Here is a 27,405-nt window from a genome sequence, read left to right on the forward strand (position 1 = left end):
TGTGTCTCTAGTCAGAGTAAAAATAAAGATATTCACATGAGACTAAAGAAAATCTTTGCTTGAAGATAGAAACTGTAGTTTTCTTTCTGGTTCTTATGCTTGTTCGGAATGCAAAAGTGAGCTTCATTAGGCAAGTGTTATAAATCAGCATTTTTTTTAAAAATTAGAATGTTTCTTCTAGTGTGATGCTTTTGTCTTGATTTTCCATTACATTTGGATAGGCCTAAGATTCTTTTGAATCTTGTTGTGCTTGAAGAGTTAGTCTGAAATGGCAGTGAGAGGCTAAGCTATTAATGTTAATTTAGCAGATAAATGAAGGTGAGGACTGGAGGCATTCGAAGGCGTAGCTGGTGTCATGCACAGCATGATGCCTTCCCTTGGGAATGGGCTTTTGGCAGATTCCAGAGGATATTGTCAAAGCATGCACAGTTTTTCTGTATCATCTAAAAGCCACTTTTCAGAACACTGGTTAGCCCAACACAATGCTTTATTACAAGGCACATCATACGTGGAGTTCTGTCATTTCCAGTCTTTGCTACCTTCTACTGTCCCACAGAGTTTTCTCAATATATTATCCCAAAAGTTTTCAAGAAGGAAAGGGGCACTCTTGGGGCATTAATTTCTTTCCTGACACCTTTATGCACCCAGTCTGGTCTTTGAAGATAAACCCAGCATCCAGTGGGTCCTTGTAAGCATTTGCATGCTGATGGAAAAACCTTGTGCAATTTGGCCTGAGGTCAGTTCAGTTCCTGGCCTTGGAAATCCTCCTCATTGCTCAGCCTCCTGCCCCTCTCCAGCACTGCTATTCCCCTCTTCCATTCCCACAGACAGTCGCACAGGGAGGTTATGATAAAATGCAGAGCATGGGCAGGTTCAGAGTTAAGCCTGGGATGTCCATGGCAGCTTTGGCTTTGCGTGAACAAGGGTTGCAGCTTCCAAGCAGTGACATGAAACCTCAGGCTTTCCTATTGCTGTTGTGTCTCCTTCACTGAGTCACTTCACATCCTGGACATCCATTACCACACCTCGCTGACGTCTTCATTGCCCGACCAAGAGGCAGCATTTACTGCTGCGCCGCTGCAGCTCCTGTCACCAAAGCAAACGCAACTGATGTCTCATTTATGCTGAGTGCAAATGTGAGGTGGATATTCAGCCTAAAGATTTTCCCTGTCCTTAAATTCCCCTTCCTTCTCTGCCTGCAGAGAATTGTACTGGGATAACTGAGCTGCTGGGTTAATGGTCACAGTACTGTAGTTTGTAGGTATGAGTGGTGATTTTGATTTAAAGAATTTCAGCCATAATTTTGAATTTCTTTTGACTTACAAATTGGGATTTGGCTTTCATCCAGAGCTGCAGCTTTATAATAAGGCTTAATAATGACATAGCTCGTTATATTCTCAAATGGCTGCACAAACGGCAACTGCTCAGCATACCTTTTGCTAGGGCAGAATCTGTATCTTTGCATTACAGATAAAGAATTGAAAGCAGAGACATGTTTTTTGTCTAAGGCTCCTCCATTAATGGCAATAAATTAATGTTAAAAGGCTGCATAGAATGCAAGATTTCCTAGCTCTGGTCCCTATTTCTTGTGCAGTAGCGCATGCTGGTGAGACGTTTTCTCTTGGATGCTTTCCTGTTGAGAACATTGTTTTTCCTCTGGAGTTACAGTGGCAGAGGTTCCTGGAGGAAGTCTGTTTTCTGTACAGGTGAAGTTTCACCCCTAATAGCAGTCAGAGACTCATGCTGAAAAAAGGACCTGAGGAATGTGTTCCCCTAAATCATTCCATTTTCCTAGATGATCTCCAGCTGTTTGCTGAGAGCTACTGTATCGACTGAAAAAGGGCAATTTCTAGTCAATCTGTTTGTTGCCATAAAGTCAAGTCCAACTGGTAATAGAGAAATTGACGGCAAATTTTTAGACACAAAAATCATTAACAGAAAATTCCCTGTCCCTGGCAAATATCAGATTGATTTCCACAGTTTCTTCCTTTTCCCCATATTGATATTCAAAGAAACTTTTTGGACCATTTCTTGGTGGGATGTCTCTACCTGCAGCTCTTTTGAGGTGGGTGAAACACTCATCAAGAGAGGTTTTTATTGCTTGTTTTGTCTTGCTTATGAATAGTAAACTCCAGTTCTCCATTGGGCCACATCCAGTCCTGAAAGAGTTTTAGCTGCATGAGGCTTACATGAACTGGGATTTCATTTTCCTGGCCTGGCCTGTGCATATGTATAATCATATCCTTGATCTCCATGAGATGGATTTTTCATCCTCTCCTTCCCTGTCTCTCTGTACCTTTTACTGTCTCCTCCTGTACAAGGTAGGACTCTGCAGAGCTGGCTTTCTCCACTGTGATTCCCTGCATGCATCTCTGCTGCTTTTCATCAGTCAGGGTGAAATGGGCTGTTAGGCTACATTGGGATGTCTTTTCCCATGGTGGACCATGGTGGGTCTCCAGCATCCTCCTTGCTGACTGCTAGCATTGTGACCAGGACACCAGGGAAGCAATGCAAATGCTCAAAACCTGCTGCCCAATGCCCAGGGCTGGGGATTTTATCCTGGGAAGGGTGGGAGAGGTGCCCTGTTGTCTGCTCAAGGGCGCTTGGAAAGATCCAAGGTTTTAGTCTATTACACAGCCTGATGACTGTGAATCTATTTACAGAAGTCCTCTGCAGCCTCAGCATCCTACTCTTGCAGTTAATAAGTATATTTAGCAAGATCAGACACTGCCTCAAAATACTGCTGCAGCAGATTCCTCCTGGCTTGGACAGCAGCACTGCTGCTTGGCCAGAGTTTGCTGGATGCTGTTCACGAATGGGAATGGATTTAGGGGCTGGGTTTCTGTTTGGTCTAGCCCTAATACCTTTGTCAGTGATTTAGAAGGGAGCCCAAATGGTGATGATATTGATTTTTATACTTGATGCCAAAATGGGAGGCCTTGCCTGTATTGGCAAGGGCAAAGAAAAACCCCAAGGGGATCTAGAGGGTATCGGCAGAGAGAACTGTAAAATAGGAACAGGGGTGTAGATAAGTTTTCTTTATGTCTAGAGAAAAATCAGAAACACGAAAGACTGAAGAGAAATTCAGAAAAGGGCAAGGTCTGAAATGGACTTGGAGGTGATAAGAACAAATCAGGAGTAAGTGTTCCAATGTGACACGGCTGTGAAGGAAAGATTTGCCTTATGGCAAATAATCCTCGAGGAATTATCACGGAGCAGGGTGGACAGGCTGTTTGACTCCCATGGATGGCTCTGTGGGGCTGCGTCCCCTGGGAGATGCTCCACAGCAGTGAGGGAAGTTCAGGGACGGGATGCTGGATTTTTTCTGAAAAACATTTTAAAGTAAATTTTTAAGTGATTTTTAAATCAATTGAAATTGTTTATAATTTTCTGCCAAGCAAGATGACTCATTCTGGCAGTCTGCCCGCTCTACTCTCCCCCTCAGACAAACAAACAAAGCCAATAAATTGCAAAAAATAAAATAATCTGAAAAGATAACAATTCAAAATTTTCCTTTTGGTATATTCAAAACAAAGGGCATAATGGCTTTTTAAAGACATCAATTCAGAGCTGGATTCAATGACCATAACTTGAAAAAATGAGGTAAAAATAACTCTGAAAATAAAATGTTTCATTTTGAGTTAAAGAAACATTTTGTTCAGTGAGACGCACAAAGCATTCAGTTTTGGGCCAACAAGAAATTATATTTTTTTTCTAGCATCTCTTGGTTGAGGCAGTGAACCAAGAAGTCAATTATTCACAGAGCTGTAGCAAGATTAAGGTAAGGATGGAAAGCAGAGCTGAAATGAGAAACTGAGGGAGCAAATTTGGGGTTGAATGTCCATGTCAATCTTCATTCCTTCAAGTGAAACATGGTAGTTGATGATGTAAGCGCCTGGACCCTTTGCTGTCAGCTGGCGCGGGTGGGCCGTCCACCAGGAGATGAAACCGGCGGTGTCCTTGTGGCATCCGTGGGTCCCCAGTGGTGTGTGAGCAGAGCAGGGTGCTGTGATGGGTTGGTGTGACCCAAGAGATGTCCTGCACCCATCAGCATGCTGGGGTCACGCTGCGGTGCTCCTGGGGACGTGTCCTCACCTTGCACCGCTGCTGCTGTAAGTGCAACAGCGTCTGTGCGGGGAGGGGAGAAAGATAGAAGGGAAAAAAAAAAAAAAAGAGAAGAGTCTTCTGCCAAGAAGCTGCCGTAAGCTCTGCAGAGTGAGACTTCGGGCAGGGAAGAGCAGAGCACTGCCTGTGTGCTGCTCAGCTAGGGACGAGCTGCTGCTTGGCTCTGGTGTCCGTGTGCGAGTCTCCTTGGCTGGGCAGGCAGGAACCAGTGGGTGAGCTGGTGGTAGTGCCTGCCTGCTGCTGGCGGGGTTGGGAGAGGTTCCTCTTGCAGGTTGGAAATGCTGGGCACAGCTCTCCTCACACACACAGCGTTAGTGCAAACACCCTGACTGTGCTTTTTGGCTTGGGCTTTTTTCGCTTTTTCTTTTTTTTCCCCCCAGAAGTGCTGACACCTCAGCACCCAGCCATCCCAAGCAATAACCCTTACATCACAAGCAAGAGAAAACCTTATTTCCCATTTTTCTGGTGGCAGTCGAGGCAGTGGGATGGCAGGATTTGCCCAGCATCATGGTAAGAGTTGGGAGGCAGAGCTGCATTTGCGGCTGGATAAGTTTGACTCCCGCTCCTTTGCAGAGTGAGGAGCAAAGGCAGCGTAGCATGAAGATGCATGAGCTAGTTTTAAACAAGCCAGCTGGGATGTACCGTGGCCAGCTGTGGCAGCTTGGTGCCTGCTCTGTTAATCTACCCTCAGAGCATTGGACAAGAGAGATGCAGGGAGGTGTGCAATGCTGGAGATGGTGAGGAGGGAATGAGAAAGCTCCTGCATGAACTGTGGGGTGCAGAGAGCAACTGAGGGACCAACCCTGGCTGCTGGTACCCGGCGCACCTCCCTGCACCACCCTCGGCATCCCCCTGCTTTTAATAACGCTGGCCATTATCCATCAGCAGAGGTAATGAGCTGGAGAGCAGGAAGCATTGTATCTGGGCTGAGCATGCAAGCCTCGCACAAAAGAGTTTACGGGGGGTAATGTTTTTATTATTACAGTCCTTGGCGAACCATTCTGCATCGCAAGCACTTCTTCTTTGCTATTTAATAATTAATAATTAACCAGCAGAGGCCGTTTGAAGACTCTGGTGCGGTGATGTCTGGTAATAATTTTTTCTCTTTTTTTTCTTTTTCTCCATTCTAATTTATTCTGGGGCTTTGCGCTAGGATACCAAACCACTGGGTAGCGAAAGTTTCAAATGGCCAAAGTATTTTATAAATGAGTCCTTAATGTTTTTTGTTTTTTTTTTCAGTGGAGTTGGCAGTGCCCCCTGCTTTGTCCTTAGCGTGGCCGGGGAGCCGGGGTAGGGAGCCGGGTACCGCCGGTTTTTCACCCCTCCAGCAGCGCACGGCGCCGGGGCATCGCGCGTGGATGCTTTTGCCCGCTGCGTTCTGCGCTGTGGGACTGTGTGTGCGTGAGTGGGGCGGGGGGGGGACACACACACGACACGACACACACGCTGCATCGATGAAACGCCGGCAGCTATTTCAGGAAGCCGCGAAGTCTCCTCCTTCTTATGTAAATAAACGTGACAGCTCCTAGGGCCGGTGCCGCGGCAGGAGGCGCGGAGCGGGCGGCGGCGGCGGGCGCGGGGCGGCCGGTCCCGCGCGGGCCGGGGGCTGCGGGCGCGCAGGGAGCCGCCGTGCCCCGCCGTGCCCCGCCGCGCCGCGCCGCCATGGGGGGGCAGGTGACGAGGAGCCTCCTCTACGGTAAGGACCGACCCGCCGCCGCCCGTCGGCCGCGGAGGGAGCGGGAGGGGGCGGCGGGGGCGCGGGCTCTGCCCGGCTCGTCCCCCCGGAGCATCCCGCTGCCGGCGCGGCCGCCCGGGCCGGGGGTGGGGGACAAATACCTGCCGGAGCGGCGCTGGCGGGCCTGCCGAGGTGTCGGGGGCGGAGGGGAAGTAACTGCGCTGCCCGACAGCTCCCACCCGGGAAAAATCAGCTAAGCGATGGTAAAGGTTACTGGAAGGTGCCTTGGTAGGCTCCCAAAACAGCCACCTTATCCTTCCTTTGCACCAGCAGTTTCTTCTTAACATAAATTCAGGTTTACTTCGTTTTAAACTGATACGGTTTGGAATGAGCGTTGGTTTGAACTGACTGATTCTAGACGAAGACGAAGCTGTGAAGTGCAGCATGCTGTCTGCGCTTGCTGGGTAATGTAAAGCGGGGGAGAGCTGGAAAGGGTCTGGAATATCCCACACAGGCCAACCTTAAAACAGAATTTGAATCTGTGGGCAACGTGCGATGCTAGCCATGTCCCTGTCTGCGCAAATTTCACACCATAAATACTTCTGTGAGAGTATTGCACTCCTTAATATTAAACTTACCTATGCCCTGAAATGTTCTGTTTAACTTTGACTTAGTATGTTCAGTGCAGTGTGAGTGTATTTTCAGAGACGCTTCCTTGTTACAATAGCAAATATGTGTATGAAAGACACAGGTAAAGCATTGGATGCGCCTGGAGTAGCTTGTATCCTTTCTTGAATAGAGGGGCATGAGACACATAGGCTTAGGCTGTGGGTATTCACATTACAGTCCTGATTATTTTAATATTTTCCACCAAGTCCAAACCTTACAGTTTAAGGAACAAATGGACAGAGTTAGAAAGTAGATGATTTTCTACCTAAAGATATTTAGCAAGCATGTCCCAGTAGAGTTTTTTATTTGTTCAGTGTTTGTGTTCAGAAGTTTCATCTGTGGTCTGACCTTACTTCTTTTCTCATGATACACTTGCAATATGTGGAATAACAGTACTGACAGGTTAACATAGAAAAAGAGGTCTGGTTGTTGTCTTGCGATTGTAAGTGTCTTTTCCCCTTTGAAGCATTATTTGAATGAATTTGAAAAAACCTGGCTGGGAAAGAATAATAGCTATGTATGTTTCCTGTGTGTGCCAGGGACTTGGCATTCCCGCTGGGGCTTTCTCCTGCCTGCAGCCGGCAGCGCACTGCACAGTAATCCTGCAACTTCTGCCTTTCAGCAATTCTACTCCAGCGAGCATGCTTCTCCTTAATTTTAATTTTGTTGGGAGAGGGAAACTAATGAGGAGATATGGGTAATTAACTCTGTCAAATTCCCCTCTTCATACAGAGGGACTACAGGCTGTATTCTAATCAGAGGTGATGCACTGCTGTGTTTAGCCCAGCGATGCTTTAAAAAAAAAAAGGCCATGTGTTATATTATAAAAAAAATAAATAATAAAAAGTCATGCAACAAAGCACATTTAACAGAAATAGACTGCATCTGCACTTGTGGTTTGTCTGTGGCTACCGTGCTTCCAGTTCCATCTTTCTGTTGATTATTTCAGTTTCAGATGTGTCTCAAAATAGCTGGGGAAAGAGAACTGAAACCTTATCCATTTCTCTGAAGTATAATTGGAAATAAATGTGATGATACTGAAAGGAGTAGTATTGACAGCCCTGGGGGCTGCTGACATACTTTGTTTTTAGAAAGCTCAGGTAGAGCATAAATTCATGTCCTCCAGACATTTCTGGTAACCTCTCTGTGTTGCAAGGATGGGCTGGGATTTTCACAAGTACCTAAGTAATTTAACCTCGCTGAAAATTAGCTCACATGGGGAGATACTGCACGGGCTGGCTGCTTGTGGCTCTGCTGAGCCTGGTCCTGGGGAGGCAGCCAGTTTTTCTGAGATGTGTGCCCAGAGTGGTGTGCTGGGTCCCTGCCTCCTCCGGGGCCCACTCTGACCTTGGCAGGGTCAGAAAAGTAGATTGAGATAAAAGCTACTGAAGTAGATCACGAGGGAGACATCCTTTCAAAAAAAGCATAAAATCAGGGTGATGATGTTTAAAAACTGTGGACGCCCTGACTTAAGGATAGAGGTTTATAGCAGTCAGGTGTAGTCATACACAGTCTATCATGATGAGGAGCACCTGGCATCATTTTACCCTCTTTCACCCACAGATCTGCTTTCAAGCAGCAAAGTCAAGTCACGCAGCATTCTTGCCAGGCAGAGGAGTCTCAGCATCCTTTGGCCCAGGGAAGGCCGTGGGTGGGTGAAGCATGATGCTTACGGATGGTGGTTGGTGGTGGTGACACTGGATGTCCCTGGACCTGCACTGCTCTTGGGGTTACTGTGTGAAGCCCAGTAAGCCAGTGCTGTGTCAATCCTATTTGAGCCATCTGGTGAGCTACAGGCATGCTTGCATGGGCAGGCATCTCCTTGAGTGAAAATGCTGCTTTCCCACTGATACAGTGGCAGGGCAGGAGAGCCACACTAGTCTGGCCTAACGATGGAGTTGGTGGGCTAAATGGGCCCTGAAGTCACCTGAAGGAAAGTTTCCCACCTGATGTGACTGGGAGGAATAATAAGCTTTGAACCAAGGGCACCGAAGCATCAGTTGCCTGAGCTTCTTGGGAGAGACCCACCTCCGACATCGTTCCTTGCTAGCAAACAAACCCCAATGGGCATGTGCCTCGAAAGGCAGGACCTCTATTTTTGAAAGGGGATATCTGATGGCTTGGTATGTTGGGACATGGGAGCTGGTCAATCTTCTTCTCTGTGAAACAGCATACGCTGCCAAAGCACCCTTGCGCAGTCTTCATCTATGTCCCTGCGCTTGGCACCGTGGTGGCCTCTGCTCCTCGTCCCTGTTCCCCCTCCCTTTCTCGCTGCCATCCACAGAAGTCCTGGGGTACTTTCCAGAGCTCTCCATGCAAAGAGAAGTCAAAATAGGAAGATCAAAGGTAACACAACCTTGATGAACAGGATGTTTATGTGCTATTTTAAAAGTAGTATCTATACATGTGGGTGTTTACTTTAACAATATTTAAACCAGAAAATGTTAATATGGTTGCTTGTGGTTCATCTGAGGCTAGTGTCTTCAAGAATGACACTGTACCATGGTATTCCTATAGCATAGGCAGAGCTTACTAAATATTTATATTATTACTTCCTAGCTAATCATGCTTCAAACATATCTCTAATAGATGCATATGTCATAATATGGATGTTCTTGTTATGCATTTGATTCAACACTCAGCTGCTGCATTAGTTTTTAATTCTTCCTTATGGCTATGAGTGAGATGCTATTTGCGGAAGACCCTATTCTTAATTTTAGGGGCCCAAAATCAGGAGTTTCTGTGTGAGAAAGAAAGCCCTGAATATTTTTTATTTCTTTCACTCAGATAAAGTGATGGCTTAGCCAAGGAAGCTGCTGCACTGTGCTAGGAGAGGGATTCAGTGTATGTAGAGATGCAGAGGTTACTGATTAACATGTGCACGCCTCTTCAGAGGGCTTTTGACTAGCTAGAGTGCCCACAGTGGATTAATTCATGTGCAGGGCCTATGTGTGTCTGTGTGTACCTGCACATTTGCTCAATAACCTTCCTTCCTACAAGTCATAATTACTAATAAGTCCCTCATTGCAGAGCTTTGTTTTATTTTTGCTTTAATTACTCACATGTCACAGGCATTCATCAGTGTTCTGCGGAAGAATAATTTTTATAAGGAGCAGGGAAAAAGGTATCTTGTGCCACATTTTCCAAATTGTAATTGTATGACATCAATGTAATTGCAAAGAAGTCCCTAGTGAGAGCACGTCAGCTTTTTAGCCTGGGAAGCAGTACTGATTGACAGATGGATTTTCAGTTTGTATGGCTGAGTTTTTAAGCTGCTTGCAGATGGTGCTATGTAAGTTGTGATACAATATAAATAATGGTTCGTGTGTCTTTGTGTGGGGTATATAGAGGCCCACGTAAGTATTGTGCATGGCTGGATTTTCCCCTTACCACATGTATATAGGCCTGGTGAGCAATGCAGCCACAGCTGCGTGGTTGTGCTGCAACAAGGGAGAAAGAAGCAGGAGTTGTGGTGTAGCAGGACTCCATCCATGCCGCATGGCAACAGGCTTTTGTGTGGCTCTCTGGATTCATTTCCCATTTCATCGGGATCTTATTTTGCATAGACTTCCTTGCACCTGGCTGGTCATTTATTCCTGTGCAAAGGAGGTGTGAAGCACTGGCATTGTCCTTCCTCCACGTTTTGTTCTCCCAGAGAAGAATTTCTGGGTCTTGCTTACATGTGTTGGCAAGAGGTACAGGATATTTGGGTGCAGCGTGGAAGGCCTCAGCCCTAGTGAGAGCTGCTGAGCTGCTGTTGTAGGGCTTTGGGGAACAGCAGAGTGTGGAGGCCATTTCCCTAGTGTAAAATAGCTATGGATACAACTTCATTTATTCTTACTTTGCACAATAGAGGTCTATTTTTAGCTTTCTTTTAATTCCTTATAGCGTAGTGAATGGTATATCTATATGCAAGTGCTGAAATCAGCCCCACGCTTTTTTCCCCTCGCTCTGTGTATTCCTTGCCTATACTGCAATAACGGTTTCAAATATTGCATTTCACCCTTGCAGTTAATATCACTAAACAGAATTGTACTCAAATGCACGCTGCTGTGCACACCTTCCAGTTTAATAATTCCCAACTTCTTACACCTCATTAAAACTGCAAATATCCCAGAAGAAATAGGAAACAGTAGCGAAAATAATTAAGACCTGACAACGTTTATCTCATGTTAGTGAGATTTCTTTGCAAATTTGTATTACTTTGTATTCTTATCTAAGTTATTGTTTAGATTTTGGGGTAACTTCTCATTTGATGGAGTGACTGGTGATGGGATCAGCCTCACAAGGGGGTTAACATCTCCTATATTCTGCAGGCAGCTGCTTGTTGAGAACTGATACGAGACTAGGGAGAAAAGGCTCTTTCTAAACTCACTCTGCTTTCAGCACGATTGGTGTATAACCCTGAGAGTGAATTGGTGTGTGTGTGTGTATGAGAAGTTAATCCTGCTCAGGGTTGGATTAACTGGTGCAGAAGACCCTGGGCAGGGTGCCAAAGCAGTGCTGGCATTTGCTAAAAGTGGGGCTCCCAGAGATTATTTCAGTTCATGCGTCTGACCTGTGGGTCACCTGCCAGTGTCCCAAGGTGACTGATAGTAAAGTGTATTTACTGCTGTCAACACTTCTGAAAATGAAGTGTGTAGTACCTCCATACATAGAGATTTTATGGTAACCACATTTATACTTGAAAACTGTTCTATTTATTGTGAAAAGCATTCATTCGTTGTGGCAGTATTTGACTGTAGGGGTCTTGCTACAAGTGGTGAGAGCAGAGAGTCCCTGTTCTCATTTTGTCCTTTGCTTTCATGGCATTTTCCTGTTAGCTTCTCTCTGTTGATTTAATGCTCTGCTCTGGTGGGGTCTAGGGACTGAATGTTTGTCAGATTTTGTTGTCTTATTTGTCTCCTCTTTGATCCTCTCCCTTCTTGACGTGGAAGTGTTCTTACCTCTGATACTTCTTCACCTCTTTGTTACTTAACTCTTATTTTCTTAAGAATTATGGATGGTATGTTTAGCTATCATTCAATCAATTTAGAGGTAGCAGGTGTCTCTTCGGGAAGGTTTGTAGGATCCCCTGACATGTCCCAGGAACCATTTGCATGCTTAATCAAAACAAGTGCTCCCACAGCCAGAGGATTCATATTGTTAATAGTATAAAATAAATTTGAAAAACAAACACAATTACCATTCCTGACATGCAGCAGGAATCAAGAAGAGGCAGTCTCTAGGCATATAATCTCAAAATTGATAGGCCTGCTTTCTTTTTATTAAGGAAATTTACATAAATGAGATCCATACGTGCAGAGGGTTGCATTGAGATTGATCTAAAAAAGATAAACCTAAAGGAAAGGGAGTTTCCTGGAAAGTAAAAGCAAAGAATTGATCCTGATCAATTGCCCTTGGGAACTGGCAGGGGTTACTGATGGTACAGCAGTGTACCAAGCTGGAGGTCAGAAGAGATCTTGTCTCCCAGAGGCTAAATAGGAGTGTGGCTGCCAGCCACAAGCCTTGTGGTAGGAGTGCCCACGGTCAGAACATATGCTGCAGCCCTGCCTTTCGCTGTGCTTTGCTCTAGGGTTAATCCCCATTAGTGATGCTGTCCGTTTGTTTTTCTCCCCATCTATCCCCCTCTAAAGCGTAGTGTTTTGCTTTGAAAACATATTTATCTCAGTGAAGCTGGTCCAAAATGAGTTGGAACTGCCTGCTCTGTGGCTCTTGTCAAGTTATTCTCACTGGTATTTCTGTTCCTTGACTCTGTCCTTGATTGTCTCTTGAAGGGACACTGTAATTCATTGGCATTAAAAACAACATTCAAGATGGCTGCATTTGGTGGGACTGGGGAGATGAGTCCTTTGGTTTATCTTAGTTTTACCATGGGTCCAACAGCACAGCAAAGGGGGTGGGCTCAGAGAACGCCATGGTAATTTCTGGGATGCATGAATATATTTCTCCTGTTAGAAATGTTGATAGCACTTTTATTTTAAAGAAAAAAAGAAAATAGTAAGAAGGGGATATAATAAAAGCCCTATATATTAATAAACATGGAACAGAATGTAAACAGTGTGCTCCTGGTTGCCTCCCTTCCAACAGCCAGCATCAGCAGAAATCTGGAGTTCTTGCTGTCTCCCTCAAATTAAAAATCACTTTTTTATGAGAAGCTTTTGTGATAAAGCAAGGTCCCTTGCTATGAAAATCAGCTTCTTTTTGTGGTTTGGTTTACATCCTTTTCTGCCTATACTAGGAAATACACCCTAATACAGAGGGGAAGCATGGGGGGGTCAAGAAACACTAAGTATCCATGGTCTGAATTTGCCCCTTCACGTTTTACCTAATATGGCAGTTCTGCACAGGGTCTGTGTGATGCTGGTCCACATGAGGTGGCCTGCACAGAGATGCTGGTTTAGCACCCAGGGCTCAAGAAGTTGCTTACATCAGGCTTTGTTGATGAAGTCCGGAGAACAGTAGAGGAACCAACACTTGGCCCAGGAAGGAGGGATGTTCAGTGACTTCTTTATAAAAGGTCTGGATAGCAGAGGCTGTTCCCATCTTTGACTACCTTTGGAGAGAAATCCTTATGGATTGAAGCACACAGAGCTGTGAAGTGGAAGTGCCCTTGGCTGACTTGCAGATGGCTCAATGGGGCTCTGAAAATGTCAGCTTTAGTCTCGCTGTAGGGTAAAGCCTTTGGTTTGTTTGCTGCGATTTCATGAAACTTTCTCTGGCTGATGCTGCCATATTTCCTCTGTGATTCACCTTGGCGTGCAGCCGTGTGGCACTGCGTGGGTACAACATTGGGAGCTTTTGGCCAATAGACTTGTCAGCGAAAGCAGAACCTGATGTGAGATAGCAGGGCAGGACTGAAAACGTGTGTTTCAAGGAACTGTGAGGCTTGTGGCCTGGCATAAGCAGAGCTCAGGCACTGAGGCTGCAACCTCAAAAGCAGTGCCCATTGAACCAGGAGGCGGTCTGAAGGAAGCAGGTGCCCGTGTTTGAGTTGCACCTTGGCAGGTCTGGAGGTTGGGTTTTTTTTGACTCTGACTTTTGCAAGAGCCTATTCCTCTTCTGTTCCCTGTGGTGCATCCTAGCAACCAAGCCCTTGGCTCGCTTTATGAAGTTCAAGTGATCCTCAGGCTGTTGCAAGTCCCAGACCTGTGTTATCAGCCAGGGGGAAGCTGCGTAGCCTCAAGGAGGGTGGATGTGTTTGAGCCTGGGAGAGCTCTCTCACCTGTGGAGAGGTTTCCACCTGCAAAGCAAAGATGGAGAAGGTGCTGTGCAGGGCCCCGGTGCGATGCTACCCGCTGCTTGCAAGCCTAGAAGGGGAATAGAGCCATAAACCACGCCGTAGCACACAAAGAAGCCATTTTAATTTCAGTCTCTGCTGGAAGCCCCACATGGAAAAGAAAATGTGATCAGTATAAAAAGAAATGTTTATGTTTCTAGGAGCAGAGACCTCCCAAATAATTAACATCACTTGGCAATCTGCTGTTTAAAATGCAAGTGGTTTAAGTGCTGCAGCTCAACAGGCATTCGTCACAGCTCTGGCGTAAATGCAATGTGCACTGTAGGTTGGTTGCTGCTGTGAAGTAAAGATTTCTGGTAAACATTTTTTGCTTAAGGGAAATGGCTCCATGATTTTACTTTTTCTTGTTTGGAGAAGCTAAACGTTAGAAAACTGGCCAAATGGCAAATTGGTGGCAAGGGTGTTGGGGATACGGTGTTGGAATGAAATGAATCCTGAATTTTAGGTTCTGTTGCACAGGTCAGGCTTTCAGTCAGAAGACAGACAGACAGAAATGTTTCATTCACTTTAGCTTTTGGGAGGAAGAAGGAGAAGGGAAAGGGCTTTTGGGGGAAGATTTTTGGAAGCTACAACTTCAGCTCTGATTTGTCTATCTCTAATATTCACTGACTCAACTAAAAGTACTTTAAATAAAACCTTACTTTTCTCTAGGGCTGTTGGGAGACTGACTGGAGACATAAGGATTGTTAAGAATCAGTATTTTTCAAAGGTTAAAAAAATAGCAGCTTACAAAGAGACTGAGATTAAAAAAAAAGTTAAAAGAAAAGTCTCTCTGGAAGATAGAAATATATGGGTGCCTATAATGTACTGAAGCATCCTAGATCAAAATGACTTGTGTCTTTGCACACCAAATAGAATCAGATTATCAAATATAAAATAGAGCCTTAAGAATCTAATTCCTTTTACAAAGGCATTACTGATGCTGTGAATTTCATGTAACTTGGAAAAGGAAAATGGCTCAATTTATTTTCTGGTTACCCTAAACTAGTTCAGAGCCACTTTCTGATTTTTCATCTCAAAAGGGAAAGAGACCATCACTTGTGCTGCCTTCTTGTCTTCTGATTCTAAGTTAAGCAATGTATTTAGGAGGAATGTGAGTTCAGGAGCCCTGATGGGTGCTAGTCCATCGCATATGCATATGGAGTTGAAGCATGGTAGGAGTTGCTGTCCTCCTACTTTTAATCCCTCTGCCCCTCAGTGGCTTTGAAAAACTGGCTGAAGAGACCTTGATCAAGTGGCATGGCTGTGACAAGGTTCCTGGACAACCTGTCTCCTTTCTTTCCAGCCCAAGGCTGTATTGCTTGAGCAAGGGTGAGTGATTCAATATCTAGATATTGTGTGTCTGTATCTCATCACTTGGATTTTGGATGGTTACTGACTGTAAATTTATCTTACCCTCCTTGGCCTATGCTATTCTGTGCATGGCTTCTAGCAGTCAGGCTTAGGTGGGAAAGTGGACAAAGCTGTCTTTGGAATGCAGTAGAAGATCTTGCGTCATGTAAGAAATTAATTCCTGAAATGGAGATGCAGGGATTACAGCTCCCTGTACCCTTCCTAGGCAGAAGTGCAGTGGCATTTATCATACGAAGGATAAAACATTCAGGCTATCTGTTCACGTGGTAGAAAGGATAAAATGCAAAGAAATATCCTTCAAGTGTTCTACAAATAGATTTGAAAGAGTGCTAAAGTCATTCAGCGTGTTTGCAAGAGACGACTGCTGTTCTTCTGTACCTCTTCAGAGATGAATGCTCTTCACCAGAGATCTGGTAACCCCAGCCATTTTGCTGGAAGATGTTTCTATCCTATTATCTGCAAAGTGACTACCTGAGTGCTCTTTACCCACTTGTGAGTTATCCCACAGTTTCAGAGACCTTTCTTCTCTGAACCCTCATACTGCAAAGCTGCTCAGGGGCACTCCAGGTCATGTCTCATCCCAAGCTGACTGCAGCTTCAGACTGACTGGTGTACAGGCAATTGCTTGAGGGAGAAGTTCCTTAGCATACGGTGACTGCAATCTTTTGAGATTCATTGTCTATAAATACATGACAATATACACTTTCCACCTTCTCTTAATCCTGTGCTTTGGGAAATCTGTGTCTGAACTCTCGTGGGCAGATTTTAACCATTTGGTATTTAGTGTGTGGCAGAAGCAGTAGTTTTATGACACATATGTGCCTGGTACTGCTGGCTCAGTCGTTGCAGGAGGAGGTGTGTAGTATTGTGTGGGCAGCTGTAATGAAGTGTAAATATGGGCAAGCTACCTTAAATAACTTCAGCGCTCCAGAAAAGTGATCTTGCAGAGCACCCTCTGGGAAAAAAATAAAGATTGGTAGCAGTTTTGGATTTGTGCAACTTCAGTTTGATGACAAATATTTTGGGTTTTTCCTCTATGTACTGTATTTACAGCAGTAGGTTCAGATTATGCATTGACATCTGCTTTTGGGCGCAGAAAACTAATCAGGGAAATGCTCCATGGCCCAGAGGTCTGTATTTGCAGACTCCAGTTCAACAGCTGCATCTCTCTCTGTGCTGGCAGGAAGGAGCATCTGTCAGGGATGCAGTGTGGTCCTTATTAAATTATAATTTAGAGCTGTGGCTTAGAGAAGCAGGTGCAATTATATATATAAAAATTAAAATCCAGTGGTCTCTGTTATCAGAAAAAATGCCCCTTAGCTGGACAAAGACTAAAGGATTTTCCACAATTTTTCAAGCTACAAAGAGCAAGGAAAATGGATGAATGAATTTGCCTCCACACTTAATTGCTCCTTGCTTTTCTGAAATAGCATAGGTGTCTTTCCATGAAGAGAATAAAGCCCCTTGAGCCCTCCAGGCTCGTTTCCTCTTCACACATGACCTTCAAGGCAGTCATGCCATGAATGTGGCTACATCAGGAACAGTACTGTGAATTGTGTGACATCAAATTTCTTCCTCTTTCTGCTCTTATCAATACCCCAATATGCAAAAATACCCTTTTGCATGAATTTTAAAACAGCGTACTGCTCCTACCCCAAGCTGGCTTGCTTTTCTAGCACACCTCTCATCCTTCAGCTATTTAGAAATGCAGTAATCTTTTTATCTTCATGATATTCCTCCTGAGTCACCTGCTATACGTTACCTAACTCCTATTTATTTGCTCTTTCTTTTCTTATATGCAGACTAAACTGTTTGGGGCAAGAGTCATCTCTTCTTTCTATCTTTGCGAGATTCAGCACGAGGGGGTGGCTAGCGGGTAGGGTCACTTTTAAAAAAACATAAAACATCTCTACATGGTCTTGTCCTCAGGCAATAAGGATTCAACACCCTTGGTCATTTACGGGCTGACCTGTTGCAGCAGATGCTAAGGAAAACAAGTTCCTGTATGGATTACTCCAGCAGCTATTTATAGCAAAGTGTTAAGTAATAACTTCACGGGCTTGGCATGGGAATTGTTAAGAAGGGTGATGGAACAGTATTCATGCTTTTTCTTTGGAATAAGTGCCAGGGATGCTGTTTATCTTTGTTAAAATAAACTGTAACTTTATGCCCTGACTGGCTGTTAAAGTTTCATGTTTTAATTCAATGGTCCAGGTTCAGATGCTGGTCTGGTAAAGAAACAAGGTTAGTTACTGGTAGAGGATGTTTAAACTGGTGCAAGAGATGTGCTGCAGAGCCAGATGAGAGTGTGAAAGTCAGTTATTTAGATTCCACTTGTGACTATGGTACAGAAAGTGCAGATTAATGAAGGAATGCATGCGTAGATGGCCAAATTCTTGCGCAAAGCGAGAATTGTTGCCCTTTCTCATTTTGCCTCGGCAGTACTTAAATTATTCGCCTGGAGAAAAATAATATTTTAATCATGTAGCAGTTAACACTTCTAGTGCTACTGGAGACCTCTCTGGTCCGGGCAAAAGTTCTTGGTTATAATTTCTGTTTGTGCAGCAAGAAGTTGCTGGAGAGCAGGGCTGCTGTCCTGCGCTGGGTTGGCAGCTTTACTCCTGTGTTCTCATGCCAGCTCTCCAGGTAGGCTGGAAGTTTAACAGCTTGATGGTGGGAGTCAGGTGTGGAGCTCCCATGCTTTAATACCAGCAATGCACCTGAAAAAAATACCATTTTGATGACAAAATCTGTAACCTCATTTAGTATCCAGTGCAAATTATTTTGCAGGAATATATTACAGATTAACTAGAGGGTGCTACTGTAATAAATCCAGTTGATCATAACTTTGTGACATTGGGGAGCCTCTGTTATGTTTTAGGAGAGGGGTGGTAGTGTGGTGTGTTTTTTTTTTATTTGTTTGGGTTTTTTTAATAAGAAGATACAAAGCATGTCTGTCTTGAGGAGAACAAGTCAGGAGAGTGCAAGAGATGAAAAAAAATAAAGACTAAACCTAAGTGAGAGAGAAATGTGCTGGATAAGGTGAGGCCGGTGAAGGAAGTGGAAGACTTGAAAGAGGGAAGTGGCTGAGAAACTTTAATACTTCTGACAAGGGAGGCGGAGGAGGAGGAGGGTGTTTTGGAGAGGAAGGGATGGTAAAGCAAGCAGAGAGGAAGGTTGTGTGTTCTGTGAGTTTTCCTCAAGGAGAAATGGGCAGAGAGAGAGGTGGGAGAGAGGAAAGGAGGATTTGAATAGAGAAATGGGGGAGGAAGAATTTGAGGAAGTACATGGCACCTGTAATCCTGAAACATTTAAGAGGATGTTAAGCATGGCCAAATAGTAAAGGCAATAGTAAATTTTTACCTGCCCGATAAGTTTCTAGCTCTAATAACCCCATACTTTAAGGATTTATTTGCTGCAAAACATAGTCAGGAAAAAAGCCACTGGAATCAGTAACTTTTGGGTCTAGTCAAAGTGTAGCAAGACCAGAATTTCAGGTGCATTTTCCCTTTGTGAGCAAAGAAATTTCACATTCCATTTCACAATGGCAGAAACTTTGCAGCCAGGAGACCCTCATCAGATGTATATTTAAAGGGCTTTCCTTTAGGATTGCTTTTGGACTTTATATTGAATGAAAATCTTTGATATTTGGGTAACTGATGTGGATAGAAATAGTTTGGAGACTGTACTGACTAACAACAAGGTGAGCAGTGCAATTTTCTCATGCTGGAAAAGGGAATTTTGAGTTGAGCAGAAAGAAATGAAAACAGAAAAAAAAAAGACATAGAGAAGATGTACTGGGTGACAGTATATCTACAGCCACCAATCTGCAGAAAGGAAGAAGCAATGACCTGAGTATTAAGATGTCAACACCAGAAGGTTTTTGCAAAAGATTCAGAAGCCTGCTCACATTGCTGGCAAACATTGCCCTCAGGCAGCAGGAGTAAGTGCTTGCTCTGCCAGCTCCTGGGGTAACACAGGTCAGCCTGCGCTACCTGAGCCCAGGTTGGCGAGAGCAATGCAGCTGCAGAACTGGAGCGGCAGTGGTCTGGAAATTCTTGGTGCCTCCACCGAGGGGTGGAAGGTCTTCATCACAGGAAGCCTCTGTGGCTGGACATTGTTCTTCATCCATGCTGTCACCTCAGGGTGTCCGCGGGCTGCTCTGCTGGAAGGGGAGCCCTGGCTTTTAGGTTTGGAGACAAGCTGTTTACCCACGCTTCCAGGCAGACATTAGTGGAGGAGGCATGGTTAAACTGCTGAAAGGAGGGCACAGGAGTCTCTGAGCAAAGCACCACTGGGGCTCCAGAAAAATAATCACAACATCTCGGAATTGCTTGTTAAGCTTTAAACACAGCTGGGGTAAGGAGCTGCTTCTGGCAGGCATGCTCTGAAGAGACCCTGCAAAGAACAACAGCAGAGAACTTCAGGAGGAAGAGTGTGAAACAAGTATGACTTGAGCACTGTGTTTTTAAGCAAGACTACACATAAAATTACCCAATTTTACAGTACCTCAAAGTGACTCTAAATGGATGGTTTATATTGGGGAAAAAAGGCGCACTCCAGTGGTAAATGTCATGTATGATAGAAGAAAAAACTGCTTCCTGAGGTTCTTTAGAAGTGGTATTATGACTTAAAACTTCATGGTACGTGGTACTGAATGATAAACATAATCTACGCTGTCCAGGTGGGTAAGAGGAGAAGTAGAAGGACAGGCTCTGGGATATATATCCTGACCCATCCAGATGCTAAATTAAAGTGAGAGCATACACGTGTGATATTTGCTATAAACTCAAGCAGCAAAACACAGAAGAGGCAATGAACCCACTGGTGGTTTCACAACTGTGGTCCAAAGTTGTCAACAATATTTCTGAATTGAAAGGAATATTATGCCTTAATAACATGCTGTACTGTAAGGCAGGAGCACATTGGGGCTGTGCTGGGCGTACCCGTGCCGTGCACAGAAATAGGTATTTGGGAAGGCGCGAGGGAAGTGCAGATGCTGAATCCCCAGCATGGCTGAGCCCATGAGCTCTTGAGGAAAGAGCTCTTTGCTTTTATCTAAGCTCCCCTAGCCTGTTGATCTCTAAACCTTTTGTGGCTTTGAGGAACTCATGGTATTTGAGGGTTAAATTGCTATAATCTCAGGGATATTTCTGTTAGTGCAACTCTAGAGTTTACTGTGAGATCAATGATGCTGTCCCTGTCTTGGAGTGTTTTCTGGGCTCTCTCCAGAGGCATCCCTCCAGCAGTCTTTGTTTTCTGCCCCGGAGCTATGAATACAAGTCCAGCACCCCTGCCACCTTCCTGAAAATGTTGTCTCTGCAGATATTGCTGTTTTCTGTCCTACCTTAGGGCGCCAGTGCTATTCCGAGGTTTTATTGTTCACTTGCCTCATTCCAGGGACACTTAGCAGAGCCAAAATTTTTGGAGAGGGCAAGGTAGAATCACAGAATTACAGGATGGTGTCTCTGGTATGGGGCTTCTGTCTTTCTTGGTGAGAAACGGTCTCTGATAACGGAGCTGTGCTAAACAAGACACTCTGGGTATGGGAGGTCAGAAACAACAGGAGATTTTTGGCCACTGTGTTCTGCATCCCTAATGCATAGTCTCATGTAGTGGGATGAATGGTAGAGCAGTTGGAAAGCGTCCTCCAGCTGATGATCCAGACGAGATGCTCTTCACTACCCCTTTAAGATCTTAGCTCTTTCCACTGGTGCTAGAGTATAAGGAACAGCATCCTGATTTAGCTCATTATATTGTAAATACGCAGTGTGAGTAGCCTGCTGTGGGCCCAGTTCAGCATCCTGAGTCCAGAGGCACATCTTTTATTTTATGCAGGTATGATTCACAGCTGACTCAAGGGCTTGAGTTCAGGACAATAACTTATTGAGTTTGGATGGCTTTGTTAGGTAGGTTACACCACTTTCTACCATTTCTAGGATTTTGGTTCTACAGGTCCATTTGCTTTTTTCTACCACTCTGATGTTTGCTTTTTTCCTGCTCTCCATTGCTCCCACCTTCCCCCTCATCCTGATAAATATCTAAAGTTTAACCGTGACAGGTTACTTCTGTTTCTGGTGAACTCTCAATATTCAGACTTCCAAGCTATTACACGTATATGGAAAATGTGCCCAGGATAGACTTTCCATTAAACTGTATTTAAATTGGAAGAGAATGCTGGCACATGTACAAGTATTCCAGAATTAGATCCCAAAATACTAAGGCTAGTTAATCTTTTGGAAGAACAAAAACTCTTACTGATTTATATTTAGCAAAGGGAATGCATTTTAAAAACACAGTCTACATGAGGCCCCTTGAAGAAAACATCTTTTACATTGATTTGTCGTGCATGGAAATACTACGTGGCCATAAAATATTTGAAGTTGGGCTCTGCTTTTAGGTAGCTACTTTTTTGCAGCATGAACTGTCATGAACCCTCTGAGAGTGGCTGCTCTGCTGACTGTGGGCTTTTCGGTGAAACAGGGCTACCTCTGGGGCAGCAGTTTAGCTGTTCGTCACAGCTGTGCCTGCTATTGCAGGAGGGGAAGGGAAAAAGCAGTGTGCAGCTAGCACTATAGTGGAAACACTAGACTTGTGAGGATGAGGCTTTGGTTCAAAACCAATGCAAAGTTTGTACTTGTACTGTAGCTTGGGACCTGTCTACACAGGCACCTGTCTCTGGTGGGGGTAAGGGGATGTGCTATTTGGGGAGAGCACATGCGAAGCCACCATTTGGCTTCCTGGCAGACCCGCAGCAGGACATGGGTGAGGGCAGAAGCTGAATTTGCCCTCTCTGTGTGCTCGTACCAGGTTAGGGAGAGGGGCGGGGGTGCTGTTGGACCTAATCTCAGCAGCACCGCTCTTAGTTAAATGTCTACAGTATGTATTTAGGCTTAGTTTAAGTGATTATAAATTAGGAGGAAATCTGTGGTGTTAAGACAGGTATAAAATGTTCTGTGCATAGTGCTGGTCTATACTAAGAAAATGAGTAACTGGATTTACGGTAGGTGGGAGAGTTCACTAGATTGTCCCAGGTGGACAGTTCCTGGAAAATGAGCTAGGGCAGGTAACGAGTTCATTCACACAGTGGGTCAGAGAAGAAATGATAGCTTATTTTATAAAGTATAGGAGATAAGGATTATCAAGCGGAGGTAGCATGGAAAGTTCTGGGGTTTTTTCCTCCCTCTGTCCCACTATCTGCATCACAGACAGACCAGCCATCATCCTGGTCAAGTTGTTGTTCCTCCTCCTGAAGCATCAAATATTAGCAAAGGAGAAGATTCTCAAACTGTGCATCTGCAAGAGAAGGATAAACAGAGTTTTTAAAACATCCCTAAATCTTAAAATGAACTGGACTTAATCTTGCTTTCTTTTGTTAGAAGACATAAATACATTTTTACATCTCTTGTTAGACTGCTGACAAACCTGACCTGATCACAGCAGAACAAAACCACTCTAGATCAAGAATGAGACCTTGGGTGCTTCCAGAGCACCATTTTTAAACTTTCATCTTCTTATTTCTTACTCACAACATTTAACTTATGATGCCTTATTAATAATAATAAAGAATTATCAAGATGCAAAGAGAATAAGGTCAAAAGTGCCTTGCTGCTCTCAAAAAGAAATTATATGGCCTGTGCAAGTCGCTCCTGCTGTGGATCAGAGGAGCTACTAGAAGATAGTGTAGGGAGAAGTGGCTGGTCTCCTTTCCATGGACCTCGCGGGACCCTTGGGAACGTGCCTTCTGAGGCAATTCATCCTGCTGCTGCCCAGCATCTTTCCAGGAGCTGCTCACCCCCTCTCTCCTTACATGGCAGACAGGAGCATATGGCTGCTTACTTATGCTCTTGCTGCTCTTATGTACTTAGCCTACTTACGGTCTGTGGGGGCTTGGGGGGATTTGCATGGGGAGAGGGTGAGGAGGGAGCCTGCAAAGCATGGGCTGCACCTGCGGGAAGCAGAGTCGTGCTGGAGGTCTTGCAGACGTCCTCCATGACGTGCCACCTCGGTGACTGAATTGCTGTGAATGACTGTGAGAAATGCTGAGTAAACAGTGCCTAATTAAGGACCAGGGGATGGTTAATGATTACTCAGCATCATTACTGAAGACGTCAAGTTTAAAAATTAATTTATAAGGGGAACTGGTTTCTTCTAGACAGGCTTACGAGCATGTAGAAATACTTAGATATTCACACACGCCTCTCTTCTGATATAATTTTTTCTCCACAAAAAAAGGGCATAATCAGCCACCTTCGTGATGCTTGGTATTTTTAAGTGCTTACAGTGCTGTTCAGCTGATGTTGCTAAAAAAGCCCCATGCCCAGGGAGTTGCCTGGCACTCCTGTAGAGGTTATTGCCTCTCCATGAGGAGTGCCTGGTGAACAAGAAACATCTCTTCTCTGCAGCTACTGCACTGCATGTGATGGAGGGCAAATGCACATCCCAGCTGAGCGGAGAGGCAGAGGGAATGTCAGTCTCTGTTTCAGCCCATCCTTCGAAATCCACTCAAAACCATCAGTGTCCTGAGTCTTGCAGATCTGCCTGCATCTGTCTCACCTTCAAGACACAGCCTTTCCCCTTTCCTTTCCTTTCTGCAGGCCTCAGTATTCTCTCTTCTGCCATTGACAGTGTCTTGCCACACTTGTATTTATTCCAAATTTCTCCTGTTGTACCTATTTTCCTACCCTCTGTCCTTACTGCCACTTTTTGCATCTCTTTCACTAGTTTTATTTTTCTCTGTGAAATGAAAATCAGCTTCTTCCCTTTGAAAGCTCCTGACAAACTAACCACTCACTACCACCCATCAGTCATGTTTGAAAGATGGATCCATTGTGGATCATCCTGCAATCAACTCCGGCTCCTATTGCCCACTTTTTATACTGGGGGGAGCCTTCTCATAGATGTCTGTAAAACTACCCTTGATGTCTTTGAGATCTGTTACTTTAAACACAACTTTGCTTTTTAGGCTTAAAAAAAAGAGCACAACTCCAAGCCCCACCCTGACTGGTATTATCTCCTTTCATGTGCATGTGGTCTGTCTGCACCTGTCTCTTGTCTCGTAGTTTGCAATTTAAGTGGAAAATCTTACACTATGTGCAAACCTACTCTCTTGATACATCTCATCACTGCTAAAATAGCACAGATGAAAATAAGCTATGGTTTGGCTTTGACTTGTTTTGGAGTCTTGGATGGGAGTGCTAGATCTGACCTACTGGCTCAGATCCACCTTGTAGATATGTCCCTAATTCACTAAAGTTTAACCCAAGATGCTCCCAAATTTCAGGTGTTCTGGATTCAATGCTCCAGAAATAACCCTTTGCATTTCTATCATTGAATGCCCCATCACTTGTAAAGATGTAGTCTGTCTTTGTAGAAGAGCTAAGCTTTGTTTCCTCGTCATCTTGTGATGCCAAGACGAGTGGTTCACTGTGGTGACAGCAATCTGATAGGGTCATTATCATCATATTAGACACAGGGAGAGTTGGATATAGACTGGAGGTATGTGATTACTTATTCCTTCAAGAACAGCAAACATGCTTTTAAAGGCAGTGAAGAAACCCTTGTTTTTCATTTGTATTAATTTGCGGTTCCCTCTCTTCTGGGCACATGCCCTGGGTCGGGCTGCATGTGAGTACACAAGGTTTGCAACCACTTTTCAGTTTCCACTGGTGTTAAGCTAATATTTATTTTTAGTAAACTGTATCTTGAAGTGTGCTTTTAAGAATCCATTTGCAAAGCCTACCACAACGAATTCATTGTGGTTTTTTCTTTCTGAACTTTATTAGGAAACATGAAGGATCAGTGTGACTAGTTACACTATTTCACTGTCACAATTCCCCAAAATATGGGAACACCTCAAAAAGCTGCAAGGCTTATGAGCATTCACCTCACAGTTCTTTTTTTTTCCCTGTGCTGCTAGTAACCATCCAGCTTTGGAAAGGCTGTGCAAGTACTCTTTCAGGGCTAGGGCTTTTCTACTGCACCATGTGTGCATTCCTGGGGCAGGGCTTCCCTTGCATTCCTCACACTCGCACATTGTTTCCTTTTCTCCCTTCTCAGAATCCTTCCTTTTAAATGCATATACAGTAAGGCCACCTGCCAGATAAAACACTGTTAGCCTCTTTTGATAATGTAATAATTTTGAAACCCTTTTTTCCTTTCATAGTGTGGTGTTTTGCCCTGTCCCTGCAGGACAGGTACCTCTGTCACTAACCCCAGACCTCTCCTCTTCTCCTCTCCAGGTGGACAGGGATTTGTTGTTCCCACTTGCTACTGCGTGTCAGTCCCTGAGCTCTGTTTTGAAATCTTCTTTTATCCTTCTTTCAATACCGAATGCCACTTATTTCATATGCTCTAAGAAGTTTATCTTAAATACCTTCCAGTTAGCTTTCAGTCTGAAATGAGTTTTGACAATATTCTGATAGGTGCCTATCGAGACTTTTTCTACTGGAAAAATATATTTAAAAAAAATTAAGTCCAGTCATTTCTTGCAGCATTTAAGAAATCCCAAGCCTTTAAGATTATGCCTGGTGTGTGCAGAGCATGAACGCTTCTGGTGAAAACCCCTAACAGGCTTTGGGATGCATTTTGCTAAGCTGAGAACATCCAGTGCTGCCTTTTATATAGTGTGTGGATGCTGCTCAGGCCTTGAGATCCAGGAGACCAGGAACATCTAACGCACATGGAGGGAGAAGTGTGCCACCTTTGGGGCAATCTTCTGCTTTCTTAAACAGGTCTCCGACAAGGATGCACTTAGGAGTGGGACGCTGAAGACAGAGCAATTCAGAGTGCTTCACATTGCGGTTCATGTAACGTCTTTCTCACCTTGGCTTACTAAAAGTTTCAGAAGATCCATCCCATGTGCTCATGGCTCAGGGGAGCAAGTGGTACATTACCACTTTTGTTGCTCTGTTGGTGGGGGTCATGGTATTAGGGACAGGCTGTGTTCAGGGTTCAAACCCAGTACTGAATGAATGGTTCAAACAGCTTCTATTATTGGGCTTGAATTGAAAACTAAAGTCTATCTAATCTCTAAAACTGTAAGAGTGAGCAGATGCTGTTCTTTGACCCCCCAACGTGAAACCTAGAAAGCTGTATTGGGGGGTTCATGGTGCTTCTCTAGATTGGCAGCCCTTTGACACAGAGGCTGTTTTCAGTCAGGCATGATTTTGCTCTTGTGACTTTTGTCACAAGATACCAGTTTGCATAGTCCTGGCGTGTTGTTACAATTCCTGCTTGTCAGGAGGAAGTTGTGTTATGTTGTGGAGTAGGAAACCTACAGTGCCCTTGAACACGCTCTCAGATTTCAGCCTTCTTTCAAATACTTATTTGTTTGCAATTTTCATTTCAAACAATTACTTCACTTCGCCTTTGTAGGTGACTGATAAGTCAGGTTGTGGGAGAGGAGGAGTCTGGGATAGACTCAGTGAATGGAGTCTTGCATGGCTGCTGTGAAATCAGGAGGATTTGTGCTTATTTTGCCAGCTGAAACTCCAGGTTTGTGAGTTTCACTCAATTCTTTTACAAAAAGAAAAAAAATCAAAACCTTCTGCAAGGGCCCCAGCTGTATTGTACCAGTATTGCTGGTAGCAAAGGCTGAGGATGTCAAAATGTGTAGTAGTTTAAACAAGGGGATGGGAGGTGGCTGGAGTCCAGGTCCAGCCCAGTGAGAACAAAAAGTTTAAGCAGATCATTTATTTTATTTTTAGTCAGCCAAGCAAGGACAGCAATGTGTCTCACCAGCCTGTGTTGCTAAAGTGTCCTTTCCTAGTCTAAGTCCAGTCTTAGGTGTTTGTGTTGCCATCTGAAGTTGCATGGTGTCTCCTCCTTTTGGAGTGGACATGCTGCCCTGAAAAGTTGAACCTTGTATTTGACCCATTGCTTTGTAACTTCTTCAAGTATTTGTAAGGTGCAAAACCCCATTATGAAAGAGTTGCACTTTTAAAAATTAAGAACTTTTCTGGTCCTTACCCAAGTGTGTTCATCATGCAGGAGTCATTGCTTTGTAAGAGCATTTGGAAGAGAAAAGGGGGCTTCCTCCCCATTAGCATTATCTGCCTGTGGAAGCTGATCCTGGGGTGGTTTCTTCCATTCCCATAGAGCACGGTTGCCCTGCATTTCAGCTGTCTGTATGGGGGGCACTCATCCTGCAGGCATTGGTCTGGCAGGGGTTTGACCCATTCTCACATAGCCATGCCAGACTGTCACAGCAAATAAGCATTCCTCTAACATCCTCCTGTGGGGTCAGGCAGGACTCTACAGCTCCATAACGCTGCTCCAGCAG

The 27,405-nt window shown here is 44.5% G+C and overlaps 1 protein-coding gene across 3 annotated transcripts in view; it reads left to right on the top strand.

The window, feature by feature from the left end:
- Nucleotides 1-27,405, top strand: part of NEURL1 (neuralized E3 ubiquitin protein ligase 1) — a 168,343-nt gene that overhangs the window by 71,152 nt on the left and 69,786 nt on the right. The window contains exon 1 of one of the 3 annotated variants that reach the window (XM_064464075.1): nt 4,865-5,214. The exons of 1 other annotated variant lie outside the window; for it this stretch is intronic. In XM_064464075.1, coding sequence (XP_064320145.1) covers nt 5,208-5,214 — 7 coding nt within the window. In that variant the 5' untranslated portion in view covers nt 4,865-5,207. Of the gene's footprint in view, nt 1-4,864; nt 5,215-5,644; nt 5,822-27,405 lie in introns of those variants that run through there. One more of the 3 variants, XM_064464074.1, reaches the window with a different exon arrangement.

The sequence above is a fragment of the Phalacrocorax carbo genome, chromosome 12, assembly GCF_963921805.1.
Source record: "Phalacrocorax carbo chromosome 12, bPhaCar2.1, whole genome shotgun sequence".
Lineage (NCBI taxonomy): Eukaryota > Metazoa > Chordata > Aves > Suliformes > Phalacrocoracidae > Phalacrocorax > Phalacrocorax carbo.